Source organism: Morchella sextelata, assembly GCF_020137385.1.
Source record: "Morchella sextelata strain SCLS chromosome Unknown scls_5, whole genome shotgun sequence".
In the NCBI taxonomy this organism is placed as follows: Eukaryota; Fungi; Ascomycota; class Pezizomycetes; order Pezizales; family Morchellaceae; genus Morchella; species Morchella sextelata.
Window position 1 is genome coordinate 1,131,889 of NW_025408620.1, and position 14,827 is coordinate 1,146,715.

The 14,827-nt window shown below is 46.6% G+C and overlaps 4 protein-coding genes across 4 annotated transcripts; 2 read left to right on the top strand and 2 right to left on the bottom strand.

Moving 5' to 3' along the window:
• Nucleotides 1-702: 702 nt before the first annotated feature.
• Nucleotides 703-1,763, top strand: H6S33_010827 (uncharacterized protein; the record flags this gene model as incomplete). The annotated part of the gene is made up of 3 exons (XM_044842188.1): nucleotides 703-826; nucleotides 926-1,109; nucleotides 1,163-1,763. 3 exons carry the CDS (start codon nucleotides 703-705, stop codon nucleotides 1,761-1,763), a joined length of 909 nt encoding a protein of 302 aa, XP_044696757.1.
• A 947-nt stretch (nucleotides 1,764-2,710) lies between these two features.
• On the top strand, nucleotides 2,711-3,980 carry H6S33_010828 (uncharacterized protein; the record flags this gene model as incomplete). The annotated part of the gene is made up of 4 exons (XM_044842191.1): nucleotides 2,711-2,990; nucleotides 3,046-3,141; nucleotides 3,206-3,470; nucleotides 3,527-3,980. 4 exons carry the CDS (start codon nucleotides 2,711-2,713, stop codon nucleotides 3,978-3,980), a joined length of 1,095 nt encoding a protein of 364 aa, XP_044696758.1.
• Nucleotides 3,981-7,171: 3,191 nt separating this feature from the next.
• H6S33_010829 (uncharacterized protein) lies at nucleotides 7,172-9,720 on the bottom strand (the record flags this gene model as incomplete). Its single annotated transcript, XM_044842192.1, has 6 exons — nucleotides 7,172-8,274; nucleotides 8,326-8,572; nucleotides 8,640-8,687; nucleotides 8,756-8,866; nucleotides 8,944-9,209; nucleotides 9,357-9,720. 6 exons carry the CDS (start codon nucleotides 9,718-9,720, stop codon nucleotides 7,172-7,174), a joined length of 2,139 nt encoding a protein of 712 aa, XP_044696759.1.
• Nucleotides 9,721-13,268: 3,548 nt separating this feature from the next.
• H6S33_010830 (uncharacterized protein) lies at nucleotides 13,269-14,486 on the bottom strand (the record flags this gene model as incomplete). Its single annotated transcript, XM_044842193.1, has 1 exon — nucleotides 13,269-14,486. The coding sequence occupies one exon, from the start codon at nucleotides 14,484-14,486 to the stop codon at nucleotides 13,269-13,271; it is 1,218 nt and encodes a 405-aa protein (XP_044696760.1).
• Nucleotides 14,487-14,827: the final 341 nt, after the last annotated feature.

Genomic DNA, 14,827 nt, shown 5'->3' on the forward strand with positions numbered 1-14,827 from the left:
TTGGATATCGTTGTCACCGCTGCAGTCATTTATACCGACACACTCTCCGTAAAGATTTTGATTTAGAATGTTCGAAAAACGTACACATCTCTCCAATTCCAGACAACTACCTCTTTAGACTTCATGTTTAATGAGATACCTTCAGCTCTCCAGGTGTCTCCACCACCTTATGAAAAATCGAATTTTTGTTGTGATATATAGCCTAATTATTTTGATGATCTTGGGATATTCATTGCAAGTCGGTCCTGCCTACGATCCAGGACTATGGCTTTCTGTGTATCTCTGGCATTGCAAGATGATAGATTTAGTATGACATTTATTTCCCCTGAAAAAGACATTGCACCTCGTGCGCATGTACCGATGTCATGTCCTTTAAATACATAGAGCTAGAGTCTAAGAGCCTGAGCTTGTAATTATAGTTCTGAAATTCGATGTATGAGAAGAACAGGACATTCTTATTTTGCAAAAGATATCCGTAGAGATAAGGATCAGGGTTAAATCTAAAGCAATTAGTTTCCACAACCCCGGGGCGGTCGGGGGTGGGGGGGCCTTCGAAGACCTCACTGAGTGCCCTCCAAAATGGAAAATGCACCGAAGCACTTGCACCTCTTTTTAAAAAAAGATGCTATAAAAGGGCTTCTATAGAAAATTATCTTTTTCTCTCAATAAGCACCCGATACACATTCAACAACTTAAAAAAAGATGTCAACTGGTGACAACAAAAATAACAAGGAGCTTGATACAAGCTTCTTGGACAGAACTCCAGACAAGGAACAGCTTCCTCATAACGATGAAGGCTCCATGGATAGATTGACTAGCAGTGATCGTATGTCTTATCCAATCATATGTTGATTCATTTATTTGCCTTTAACATGTTTTTTTTCCCCACTTGTTTATTTAATTGTTGCTCATTGGTGATTTTCAGAGCTCGATGACCAGCCCGACCCCAGTCCTCTCGCCCGGAAGAGTACTGGAGTAGGTAGTCGCTTGACGATCCTTCCATTGAGGTTTATTCTCCCGAGTGCTAGTCCCATTGAACTCCAAGAACATCCAGTCCAGGATGCACTGGTCCAACAGGAGGTTACCGATAGGTCCAGCGAAATTGAAAAGTATTGATTTGATTTGTAATTGAGTTCCTTCGCGATGGTTCTAACAAGAGTAGTGATCTTTCCGCTCCCCCAACTCCAACTCCACTAAACCCGGAGGTCACACTAGGACTCAATCATATTGTCGACACCAACACCACCGGTACCTTCTACGAAGACACGCTAGCCTTCGACCACCGCTTATTCGGTGAGATCATTTCAACTGCCAGCACTCCTCGCAGTACCTCCTTGGTCGGCATTGATACGCAGTCGTTCGACAACCGCCTCTTCAATTTCACCTCCACTTCCGATGCCCAGAAGATTGAAGCCTCCCTCGCAATCCCGCAGAACACTGAAAACATTGAGCTCTTCGATTGGGCCCAGCGCTACGGAATCTCCACTTCCGATGACTGCTTCATTGATCTTCTTAGTGTCGTTCGTGTCAAGCCTATCCCGATTGAGATTGAGAGAGGTATCAAACGCGCTACTCCAAAGGAGTTTGCAATGCCGGCGGCGAAGACGATTTGTAAAGAGGTTCGGAAATTTCTTGCTGTGGCGCCGAAAAGGAAGGCTGGGACAGCGGATATGAAGCATAGACCGAGAATCGTACAGATTTCAGTTTGGCCCAGGAGGACTGCGGCGAAGGCCTCTTGGATTTCGGTTCGTGGGGAGAGGTAAATACCCGAGCTGGGTAGTGACAGCTCTTGGTTCAGGGAAGAAATTAGTTACTGTGTTAAGATTAGTGATAAATGGGGTTCTTACATATATGATCTTTATGTCGATTTCTGTCAGATACGACAGACAAACCCTGATCTGTGGGTGTTAAGTCCAGTATATAAAGAAATTCTTTAAGATATCAATTATCAATCACTTCATTCCGTCTGTCAATTATACCACCTCTTTCCATTCTTTTTCTGCCGCAGAAAATGTGCGGGGCTTAAAAGTCATAATTGCGAGAGTGACGTTCTTCGTGTTCCTGTAGGTTTGTGTTCGGCCGGGTGGGTTAGGGTTGTGAACGGCACAACTCAGTCTAAGACCCCCAGTATTAAATAAAGTATTGTAACGCTTATTACGCGCATACTTTTCGTCGCAATTCTAAGAGGCGATATACTACATGGATCCAGAACTATGCCCCGCATTTTCTGGGCTTTAAAAAAACTAATATGAGTTCCTTGTAAAATACAGTGATGATACATGTACAGTTTAGTGTTCCTTCGATAAGTCTTATCCGGAAGATTCTATTCGAAAGAAAATTTGTTATAAATTAGGCATAATTTGTCCCTTCCTGATCCTTTATTCCTTCCTACTTCAAAATGCTACTTCCCGCATACGTCCGCCCAACCATACCCGCCCAGGAGCTAAACAACACCAGCCAAAGAGGATGCCGCTGTACAGCCCAAACCGTTCCCATACTACGTGTGAACCTACCCTCACAGGATTGCGGTTACCATTCGCTCAAACGCTATTTTCCGGCGTATAACTCAACCTTATGAGCGCGTGCCTCAATTTTTCTTACTCCCCAAACCACTAAACCGACGACCTGAATTAACCCTTCACCTGCCACGACTCAACCGCTTGTTTCCAACAAAAGACGCTATAACGACACACCTCCTTCCTTCAGCTCAATGTCCGGCCAGATACACTGTGAATTCCACCACGTTGGGCTACCTAAAAGTTCATCAAAGACCGCCATCCACCTACTAGGAAGGAACACATCGAGCCAATATTTCGACAACATAACTACCGCGAGCGGGCTCTCGCATGTCTTTTCTGCGCCGCCATCGTCTCCTATCCGCGACGATCTTGTGTATCGGACATCCTACCATGCGGAGGAGGGGTTGATAGTGCTAGCATATATACCACGTGCGGAGGGGGAAGGGAAGCTGGACGTGCGTAGTTCCGGAGGTATGAAGAAATGAGACCTGTAGTTGACGGTACCTATACTGACGTTTGTATAAAGATAGTAGATTTCCCTACGGCTACAAAATATCTTTCACCTGTCCTGTATCTGAGCTACTTGAAATCGAAAAACTAGCACTTGAATATGTTATTTCAGGTGTGTTCTTCTGCACCTGCCTCTTGCTCCATTCGATTCTAGTATTATAATCTGACTACGATAGCTTCAAAACCCTCGGAGAACAAAAATCCCGCCAACACCGGGCGAGACACAAATTTGGCGTTCCGAAAAATCCATAAACTAGTCGAGAACGCCTGCAGAGTAAAGATGCGGTGCAGGCAAAGGCGAACAGTCGCCACATCTGAGAATTGGAACTCCCCAACCTTTAGAAACCCGGTCATTCCAAAACCCTACGTTTATCCAACAGGTCTTGAGGGGTTTCGTGAAGGTATCCCAACCCCGGAACCTATACCCATTAATTGGGGCGTGTAGGTACCGCACAGTGAGACTCGAAACTTGATCCTGCTAATACTGTGGCACGTAGCAGACCATTGGTCGGGCAAAAAATAGTGAGCAAGGCTTATTCCCAACCGCCGTCCCAAGAGATAGAAGGTGAATCTCACGCAGAGACTCAATTCACTGCTGTAACTCCACGGACCATTGCGCTCCGCTCTATTATCACCTTTCCGGAGATCAAGGTGGTACCAAGAAAGAGAAAGCTACCAATAAGCTTTAACATAACGACTGGGGATAGAAAGCGGCTATGCGTAGATCTGAGCATTTACATCGAAAACCTGCATAATCCTGTCGAAGATTTGGTTCATGACGACGATGACATCTTGGATCAGGGTCACGAAACCACAGCTAGTGCAATACCGAAGGATGGTATCTTCGATGATGTCAACGATGTACCGCTGAAGACTGGCCCTTCTTGGCAGGATTTACGCCGTCTTCCGTGCGGGAGAGTTTGTTTCGATCCTGCTTTCTATGGTTGTTGATATTTACCATTGACTCTTGCAAGACAAATTACCTTACTGTCATTCCGTAGTTAAGAAAATATATATGATCTTGTGTTGAGGTCAGGGGAACCTCTATGGATGCCTTGTTGATCTGGGAGCTTGTTTACACATTATTATCCGTCCTTACGCGCTTCCGAAATTACACTCATTCTTATTCTAAGACCTATTATATTTGATCTAAATTACAACGACCCAACCATCCTTTTATCCTATTCTAAGGGAGTAGTAATGTTCTAGCTCAACCAGGAAGATCGCTTATCCACGAAGTTTCCTGAGTGAACCGGTTTACCCAGGAAGTTTCGTCGGTGGACTGAATTCTTCCTCAATGAACTGGATTTGAAAACCTTCAGTCCATTCATGAAGTCCAGGTCAAAATCGGTTCATTCGGGAAGTAGTCTCCAGTAGAATTGTGCCCATAAGGCTGACATGAATCTGATCATGCAGAATGTTAAAGGTTAATTTGACCTACTTCTGAGCTCACCACACCGAGTGTATTGATCTCCTATACAACACCCGTCCATCGGCTAGATTTGAGAAATGTTAGTAGCAATGTGGTTACATATGTGATGAATGTAGAAAATGAATATCAAGATTAAAAATAATATGTATAACTCTCAATCGGTAATTATGGTACCAACATGCCTGGACTTGCCCCAGCATGCGAACTAGATCAGGTAGGGCAAGACTTCCTGGATGAGCCGGTTTTAGCTTGAACTTCCTGGCTGGACTGAAGGTTTTCAAATTTAGTTTATTGAGGAAGAATTCAGTCCACCCACGAAACTTCCTTGGTAAACCGGTTCACTCAGGAAACTTCGTGGATAAGCGATCTTCCTGGTTGAGCTAGAACAGTAATAAGATATACTGGTAATCAATGATCTCAATGAAAATTCAATTCCTCCTACCAACGCATCTGTCTCCTTCTGAACCCCCTTCGAGATTCAGAATTCTGCGCCTTCGGGCCTGGAGATCTCTTTGGTCACTGTTTGTTTCCCTGATAAGTATGGTGAATAGATAGGGATGATTGGCCTCATCGTGGTTGAGATCAATACGATGTCTGGATATTCCGCAGCTGTATTCCATGGTGATGGCACTATTCATTCAAATTGTTCCGAGGGTGAAAGCACACTCTGCTGTTGCGGTAATATACACCACGGTTACCCTAGATTTACTCTCTTATCAACCCCGCCCGCCCCGGTAGTGTAGCACAAGTACTCTTCCCTCATAAATACGGACTTACTGTACCGGGCAATTGCAAAGCGACAACACTTGTCACGGTCACCTTAGAACCGGCAGTAAATATACGAAAAATCACTATATATAGTAATTCTTGGCGCTTTGTCGTTAACAAGATTCTTTTTGGTCACAATTGATAAGGATACCTCTCGCAAATACGGTAGATCCCTTCCAGTTCCGGTCCATTTTGGGCAATTGTCGCTTTCTCCATACGGGTGTCGTTAAGGACAGATGTCACGCAAAGTCAACTGTCGCTTTGCAATTGCTCGGTACAGTATACCATGTGGAAATAGCGGTTGAGGGGTAGAGAGGATGCTTACTCCGTCGAAAAGAGTGCTTGACTCATTGCAGTTGAGGTAGCGCGAGTGGAATTACGGTCGAGTAATACCTGCCAATTTTATATATCAATCCACGCATGCAAATAATGCTGTAAAACTTACATTTCTTGTCTTGGTGTAACGCGATGATCCTCCTGGTGTAGGTGTCACACAAACATATCGTATTTATGCTTTTCGTTGAGTAAAAAAGAAATTTTGCAAAGAGAAGAGCATGTTGCCGTGCTTCGATACTTGCTATCTTTTACCCCGCCGTAAACCCTTACTAACAAAACCCCCCAAAGGCTGCCCCATACCCACTAAGATAAGATAAAATAACTTGTGTATCAGAGTGGAGTTTAACATTTGGAGGATGTGGTTTTTCTCTCAGAAAAAGTTGAGCCGCCAAACACGATTAGCGTGGTTACACCAACCTTACACCTCAACCAATTTTTGCAAAAGGTTGCATTGATGGCAGCCGCCATATCTACAACCCCCACCCCTGGATTGAACCATGGACCTTCGACAGGTACAACTTGGCACAACCTCTCGGTGTATCCGGAAGGCGAGTGTTAACCGGTTGGCCACTCGCCCATGTGTGTTGTGGGTGCGAAATGGTATCTGAACGCAACGGCTCATTGCAGGTAACTAATGCTATTCCTATTAGGTGAGCTGTGATGCCGGCCATTGGGTTTAGACATTATCTCTACGGGCTACACAATCCTAATGATGAGCACGAGGCAAGACGAGACCATTTTGCATCAAGTCTTGTCTTGCCTTGTCTCGTCCCATCATGGTCTCGAGATGAATCTCGAAACTAATACCACCTCCACCAAATCATGGTAGGGGCCAGTGTCGCTCATCCTCATTTTCGATAGGACAAGTACATAATTATGGAGATATAGAGATCGGAACGTGTACATGTAGTTACTAGTCGGGTAGCTTTTAGTATAAATTTAGTTGAACATTTTGTGTTTCGCCTGTTGAATACTCTATCGCAGGTTACACACTCATCCTCCCTGGAGGTGGGCTCTGCGGCCGAAGCCAGGTGGCTTGAACATACACGTACTTCTGCTGTATCAGTATCATGTAAAGGATTGATAGAGAAATACTTTAAACAAGCGTGAAATACGTTCTGAAATTTAGTAAGAAGCAGAATGTATGTACTCCTGCGATGAGGTTGACATGCTTGGTGGCCAAGAACGAGTGATGTTTCATGATTTCTTGCCGCACTGGCAAGGCCACGCAATGCGGCTCTCGAGATGTGCCAAGCTGGTGCCTGTAACAGACTCACAGGCTTAAGAGAATTGATTTATTGGAAAATATGAATACTGGAGATGTGAAGTTTATTGCTGCATTATCTACATGTACAGAACCTTACAGATATTATGCTATCAAACGTTCCCAAGTTTATCGCCCCAAAGGGCACCGACTAGTACCAACAGTGCCGCCGGAACACCAAAGCCTCACAACCCCATATGGCCATAATCCCCCATGATTACCTCCTTTGATTTATTCCTTCACTGAACACCAGAAACAGATGGACGATACTCCCAAACCCGACCACGAAAGACGACCGGAAAACTGAGGAGGGTGTACTTACTATGTGCCCAGTATCGTTCTCTAGGGTTCGCTTGGTAGAGACCTGGCCTCCCCTTGAGCGAGGTAATCGAGAAACCCTGGGGTATGGAACGTATCAGACACGCCCTCATCTTCAACGCAATTGAAAAAATCGGGGTGGTCAATCCCTATTTCTCCGTCATTGGGGAAGAGATTGCCGAGCGAGTTAAAATGCTGGTTGTCGGAAGTCCTCACTCCGTCGTACTCAGCAAGGCAGGAGAGGAAAGGCGGTTCAACGACTCGGTACTGTCCTTCAAATGTGGGGACACTTGTAGAGAATTCAACTGCGGAGAGCCCCACGTGTTGAGGATTCGGCGGGTAATTAACTCCATGGCAGTTTGGAAGCTCACCGAACACATACGATGACTGGGTTTGTGCATAACAACCATATCCACTATCGCCCTCAACGTTCATCGAAAATTGCCTCTCGAAACCCCAATAAGTCTTACTTGCCATCGGACGGATGACGTGTGACTGAGTGGTCAGCGTAGGTTGGGGCTGCGAGAAGTCTGATCTCAAGCCAGGATCAACCAACTCAATCGCCTCGCCAATAGAGGAGGGATGGACCTGTGACAAGAAACTATCCTCGCCACCTCCGCCTATTAGGCTGGATTCGGAGCCCTGCTGGTCCTTTTCCGAGCAGCTGGTGTGATACCATGGGATAGCCGGGGCGGATCGGCGATCGATCTTTTGAGCCGAGCTGGCTGTGTCCGCGGGCGATAGGTCGCCTTCAGTATTGGTATTAGTAAGGGCTGTGGGAGGCCGGCTTGGGTGAGGAGGGGGCAGCAGATGAGCATCTGCTCTATTGCCGGTAACCAGATGATGCTCTTTCTGAACACCGTCCCTTCCGATGTGGTGTAAATATTCGATATAATCATCGGCGGTATGAACAAAGTTCCAGTAGGAGAACGTGCCGACCGTGTTAGGTTTCAGGTAGGCAATGAAAACACCGGACCACGCTTCACCGCTGAGGTCCCCTCTATTCAGATTGAAGATTCTACGACGGAACGTCTCAAGTCTATTTCTAGATGTAAGATGCTCCAGAACCCTGGGGGAGCCTTGGATTAACGGGCCATCCACTTCAATTATAAGCTTGTGGACAAGAACTGTATATATGAGATCTTTGGGCTTCGAGCGTCCTAATGCCCTGTGCTTACGGATAGACGGAGTACTTTTCAGGGCCACCGTTTCACCAGTAGGGGATTGTGGGAAGTCGGGCTGAGATTCCACTTCATCCTGGATAGCAGTGCAGTTCCGAGTATCAGCGGGGACACCCTCGCTGCCAATGGTCTCTATGGTATTTTCTTGCCCGTTGTTGACTTGCAGACTATCATATTTCATGCCGGTGTTATAAGCCAACAAATCATCAGAGCTTGGGAATGCCCAAACTTGACCATTCTCAGCCTGTTTAGTCAATAGGTAAAATGTTAGCTTTTGCTCATAGACAATTGATACCTGCATAGGGTCTTACCACGATGCTCCCTTCATTTTCGAACCCTTCATTTGTTGGAGATTGAAGCTGCAAAGAAGATTGATTAGTTCCCATCGACTAACTTATTCAAGAAAAATTCCAATTCGACTCCTCACCTCACTTGGGGTATCTGAGACACCTGGGTGGCTCCTTCCCATCTTATGGGCCTTAGCCTCGGCCTGGCTTTGAAGAATACGAGACGAATGTGTAGACGTGGCCAAAAGTCTCTGAGGCGATAATTAGTCAAAGTTCCAAAGAAAGAAACTAGGACGGTTGCCGGAATCTTGATCGGGATACTACATACCTCCATCTCTGGCTCAACCAGCCCCCCGACCCACTCTGGGACCTCTGGGAGAGATATAGACATTGCTTTCCGTTCACTGGCCTTTTTTTCTGCCTGTCTCGCTATAGCCTTGGCTCGAGCTTCGTCCGTTTGGATACGGCGCCTTTTGGCGGGTTGCACCTCCAGCTCTTGGACACGCACCTCAAGCAAATTCTGAGTAGGCTGTATCCCAGTTACCTCAGAGTTATCATCATCTTGGAGTCGTTTGTGTGGGAGTTGAGTGAATTCTTCATTACGCAAATAATACCACAGATCAGCATAAATCTAAAACCATTTAAATGACCCTGGGAAAAGGAATGGTGGCTTTATACCAATTGGTAGCGTGGATATGGAATGGATTGGATCAGTAAGCCGTGGCATCCCGAAGTACTCACGAACTCCATTTTCAGCCTCCCAGTTCCGCCGAACCGCAGCCTTATTAAGCCTATCTTTCCTTTGAAGCGCCTTCCTTGCAAGCTCCTCCTGCAGGCTTTCTTCAGCTGTCTTCGCCGTTTCTACAATCGGTAAAGCGAGTTCCATGGCTTCACGCCTTTGCAAATTTTCAAGCGATTCCTGGTGCAACTCACGAAATCTTGCATGTTGCTGTTCTTCAAGAGGGAGCAAGGATGCCCTGTAGATTTCGCGCTCACGATCTGTAAGCGTGGCATGCTTACGCTTGGTTACGGTTCCGGGAGCGAATATACGATTCCCTTCGGCATCACGAGTGAAGGGATCCACCGGTGGTGCTCTGCGTGCCATTTCTTTGGGCGAAAAAAAAAAAAAGAAGAAAAAAAAGAGAAAGAAAAAAGAAAAAAGGGCAAAATGGTACACCGAGGTGTGGACAACGGCAGAAAGACAAGGAAATGAAGTTAGAAATGTGTTTTTCTTAGGAGATATGGCCACCTTGCACGAGCAGCAAGTAGAAGAGTGGAATGATGCGTGAGGTTCGACCCAAATTTACTCGGCACTCGAGAGTCTGGATTAAACGGAACAGCGTTAACAAATCTTTCTGGTTCGGAGTGGAGACCTTTGTTCAAGGTAACTTACAAATAACGATTAATTATATTCGGGAACAGGCGTATGTGGACTTGACTGTTCCTTGAGATTTATATATTCAAAGATAGTCGATCCAGCCAGTAGAGAAGTTTAAGTATGGCGGAGTGGGGTGTTTAGTGGGAGTTAGAGTGTTTTGTGGAAGGAGGGTGGAGAGTGAAACTTGAGAGCTCGGGAAAGAAAAGAACGGGGAGACAGCGACAGGGCGAGTGGGGAATAAAAGTGGCAAAAGAAAAAGAAACCGAGAATTGAGTGGCTGAAAACGGCGGGTAACCGCGACACTGGTGTAGTCGCTGCAAAGACCAGTATATTCGCAGTTTCCTTTCGGCGCCCTGACTTTCGGGAGATGTTTGAAGGATACCTAGGTTTGTAGCGACCTTGCGATAATGTTTATGCCGCTGGTCTTCTCTTCCTTTCAAGTATTTTGCTAAATTATAAGACGGCGGTAGGTGATTTCTATTTGGTGCTCGGTCGATTGTGCGCGAGACTGTGGAAATTCGGGTTAGAACTTAGCCAGATGGAACCATATCCGGCGAGGCGACAAGCCTCTGGCTCAAAATCACGCAAAGCTGTATCTTTACTACATTTACCAAATCATGTGACATAAAGTCACCGAAAGTTCTGAATTAAAGAGAAAAGATGGGGCCCGAATAGCAATTGATAAAGATTAACAACTCATTCCGGATCCCAGGAAAGAAATAACAAGGCAGAACAAGCTCCCCCGCGAGAAAACTAGCTCAACGGCTACCACTTAGTACAGACAAAGATTTTGTTCCGTACCCGGAGCTGAAGCACAATTAATTATCTTCCGAATCAAAGCCGGTCAAATCATCAATCCTGTTTCCAAACCACTAGCAACAACGGAAACAATGGAAATGATTCTTACGCGGGTTATAGTAACCTTTATAATCTAAAACGGCTGGTATATATAGCCTTAGTAATCGTAATAAGATATTAGGGGTGGTAGCGGAGTTAGTGGCTTGGTCCCCGGCCGTGTCGTGTGTAACCATATCTCGCTCCTCGGTAATAGAAATTGTGAGGATTTCGAGTGATTATCTGTGAAACGAAGCGTCAGACACACTAATCATACTTCGTGGATCTTTTTTCCATTTTTCTTTTATACGAGCGGTTTCTCGCTTAAAACTTTCCAAATCTTGGTATCGTTGAAAACATCTATGTAAAGGCCTAGGCCTCGTCTTTTTTCTCAATTCGCGATGATTTGAGTTGCCTAATTTCTTCACAATATGTTCTCCCACCTCCGCTGCCACTCACGGAGTATCTCACTCTGTAGGATCACCACTACACTTCGGTGAACCCTTTCTGTCATATATCTGCGCCTTTATTTCGTTCAATATTTTGAATTCCCCCAACCTTGTGCACGTGAGAGGAGAGGATGAGAAAAGAGGGTGATGTGGCGAACAACAACCCACTCTGTGCATGTGGATTATGAGCCTTATGCCCCGCAAGCGCGAGCTACTCCAAAATTGCGGCAACCAACAGTGTGGTTCTACCTCGGTCCTGGGAGCAGATTTCTTGATCTACTGTTTCATATTTCGAGGAAATACAATAGAGAACAGGGCAATCTTAGCTCTTCTCGAAGCTTGACCTCTGGGTGTTCATATGCCGGGGGTGATATTCTCTGGCCGAATTTCGACGATTTTCGGGGGGAAAAAAAGATTAAAGAAAGAAAGGATACGGAGATCCCTACTCGTTAGGTCTACCTTTTTGTTGAGTGTTCTCTCTAAAGATCAGTATACAGGCCAGCCATGGAATCGACAAGGTAGATTTTTGTTCCTGCCTATCGCTTCTGTCCAATCGACCATTCTAAAGTTGGAAGTTTATAGCTAACATCAAGCATCACAGTACACGAGTATGTATACACCCGAAGTCGCGCCAGGAATTCCTTAGATATAGAGGCCAGTAACGTAGCCTTCTACGAGAAATATTTCTCAGTCTCAAATGCACTCGCCCATCCCGTCCAGCTTGTAGTCGTCTTTGCGAGACTTACCCCCGTCACACGTAGACGATGGCTGAATAGTTCGACTTTCGGACCTGTGTGAACCAGTTCTGTCTGGACGTACGCGGGGGTTCATACACTCAGTATAGAATTTACGATCGGAGGACATCTAACATGAGAACTCGCCAAAAATAACCTGATGTATCGAAAATGGGAATCACTCAGATATTCAGGTTTCATGCCATTCCAAAGACCAGGCCCTCTATGGCATGGCAGTCAAAGAGAGTCTTCAGATATACATATTTCACAGCACATAGCTTTACTAAGATGAAGGCTAAAAAAGGTATGAGAAGCAATATCATACTCCGTCAACCTACAAATAGAGCTCTTCACTTGCTGCTATCTAACTGGGCAGTAACAAGATGCTTCGCCCCCCAAAAAGCATTACACCATTCTCGGGGAGAGTATTCTCCTACACACCCTCTCTCCAGATGCCTTCCTCCACCACCTCACTCCAGCAGCGCGAATCAGCCCGCAGTTACCACTTCCGTGGCATGTAGAATCCCGGAAAAGCGAAAGATTTATCATGTCGGAGTTGCATTTCTGGTCACAATTGTGGAAAAAAGGGCTGGCGAATGCGTTCTGCGCCAGGGTTCTAATAGGATAGCTCGCTTTTTAATATTAGATGGCAGTTATATCAGTAATATAAAACTGTGGATGTAATGGAAATCGCATTTGAGTTGTAGACAAGATCGGAATAGAGTACACACGGTGAACCTTCATATGGTGATGAGGTTGGACTGATGTGATGAAGCTTCTTGTGGTGGTATATGTGGAAGGAACGAACACTTGGAACCTGTCTGACAGCTTAAATATGTATTGCCTATAAAGAGGCCAAAGAAGTCGACTAGCTGTACCAGGAACGTATTTTGCTACTTCAGTATATTCTCTGCCTCTTCATCATAGATGTCCTCTCCACAGTGGAGGGGTCGCCTAAAAGGTAATTTTAACTCCGGGGGTGGTGGATTGCTAACGGATATATATACCAAAGATCTCATATAAAGATCAACTTTGAATAACATTGGACTATGAGGAAAGAAGTAAGATCAATTATTAAAAGCCCTCATGAAATTATTTATACCTAAGATACCCCCAGCGCCCAATTACCAGCCCGTCTATATCCACAAAACAAGAAAGACCTATAATCGCCTGCCCATATCCACTGAAAGAAAACCCATAGACCCAATTCTCTCCAGTATACCTCAAGTCCATACAAAAGCTTATGTATCGAATACCATTAAGTAATCCGATCAAACAATGCTCCCCTCACAAACGCCTCCACATAAATCGCCATCGCATCCACCTCCCAATCATGCCTCAACTCCCTCGCCAGCGTCCTAATCGCACCTTCATCCCCCTGCGCCAGCACACCCCTGATTGCGCCGTGTAGTCGTGCAATGCTGGTCCCTGTCTTGTCCAGCCAGGCATATGGCGGCAGCTCCGGTGAAGAAGGCGTGCTGGAGTGAATTGTCTCTGTGGTTGGTTGAGGTGTGGCAGGTTTCGCAGCTGGCTCGGGCGGGCTGGAGAGAACTATCTGTGTGTTTCTGCGGGGCTTCGCGGGTGGTGGTGGTGATGGTGGTGCTGGCGGAGTCGAGCCATAGAAGATTGCGGGGGTGGCGTAGCGCGGGGGGGTAGTAGGCTGCGTGCGGAACTGGGGTGAGGAGGGGAGGCGGGGTAATGCTGGAGCTGCGCGGGCGCGGCCACGGGCGTTCGTGGTCGTGTGGAGAACTAGAGCGCGGCGGGGGGCCGGGAGGTATGTAGGGCGGGCACGGTTAGAAACAGGGGGATTTGAGCCGCGAGGATGAGGTGAAATTGGGCCGTGTGCGCGGTTCGGGCCGGGGAGCCTTAGGCCGCCGGCGGCATTTGGGCCTGGAAGATTTGGACCGCGGGGTGTATTCCCACCGCCGGCGATATTCAGACCAGGGACACGGCGGGTGAAATTCGGGAGTTCACGATAAGCAAGGCTCCTACTAAGCGCTAATGATTTGGTATGATATGATGCTGGAGGTTCAATCGGTTCAATCATGGTGTGGAGTTGGGAGGTCGAGGCCGACCCCTGATGTCGGATCGATGGAATTGGTGCCTGGCGATCGTCGCGCTCATCTAAAGGGCCCCATTTTGCAGTTAAATGCTCAAGACGAGCTTTCGCATTCCGGGCCTCTGTCTCGGCTTGCTTTGACGGCTTAGGCGGATCTGCAGTATCTTCGTCGTCGCTGATCTCGATGACGACCTGCTGTCTCCGGGGTGACAGTGGCGCGGGGGGTGCTGGTTCATTGTGGTGGAGCCAGTACTCGGAGTGGTTGCTCGTGTCGCTGACCTCGCTGAGGGGACTTGAGGTGGCATAGCCCTGATCGGCGGGGTTGTCCTCGTCGAAGACGTTGTTTGGCTTGGGGCCTGGGCGTACGGACGAGGAGCGCCGGGCGGAGGGACGTTTGAGGTGTGGTTTATTGAACATTTTGGTTTTGATATCCAAGGGAGAGGTTGAGAGGTGGTGAGGTGGGCAGGATTTGGATTTTGGTGGTTTGTATGTGTTGGTTGTGGTTGGTGGGGTTGCGTGGGGTGTGCATGTGGTGAAGCATGGGCTGTCACTCGGGGATCTCTTTCTCTTTCTGTTGTCCTGCTCGGGGTACACAAACTGATCGGGGTTTGCAGCATACTTGTGTTGTGGTATATCCATAGGACAAAGAAGTAAGGAATCTCGAGCTCTGGTTCTCTTCTCCATCATTCTCTTCTTGATTGGTCTGAGATTTCTGGTAGCTGTTTATTTAAATAAGATGAGAGAAACGATCGGAACAT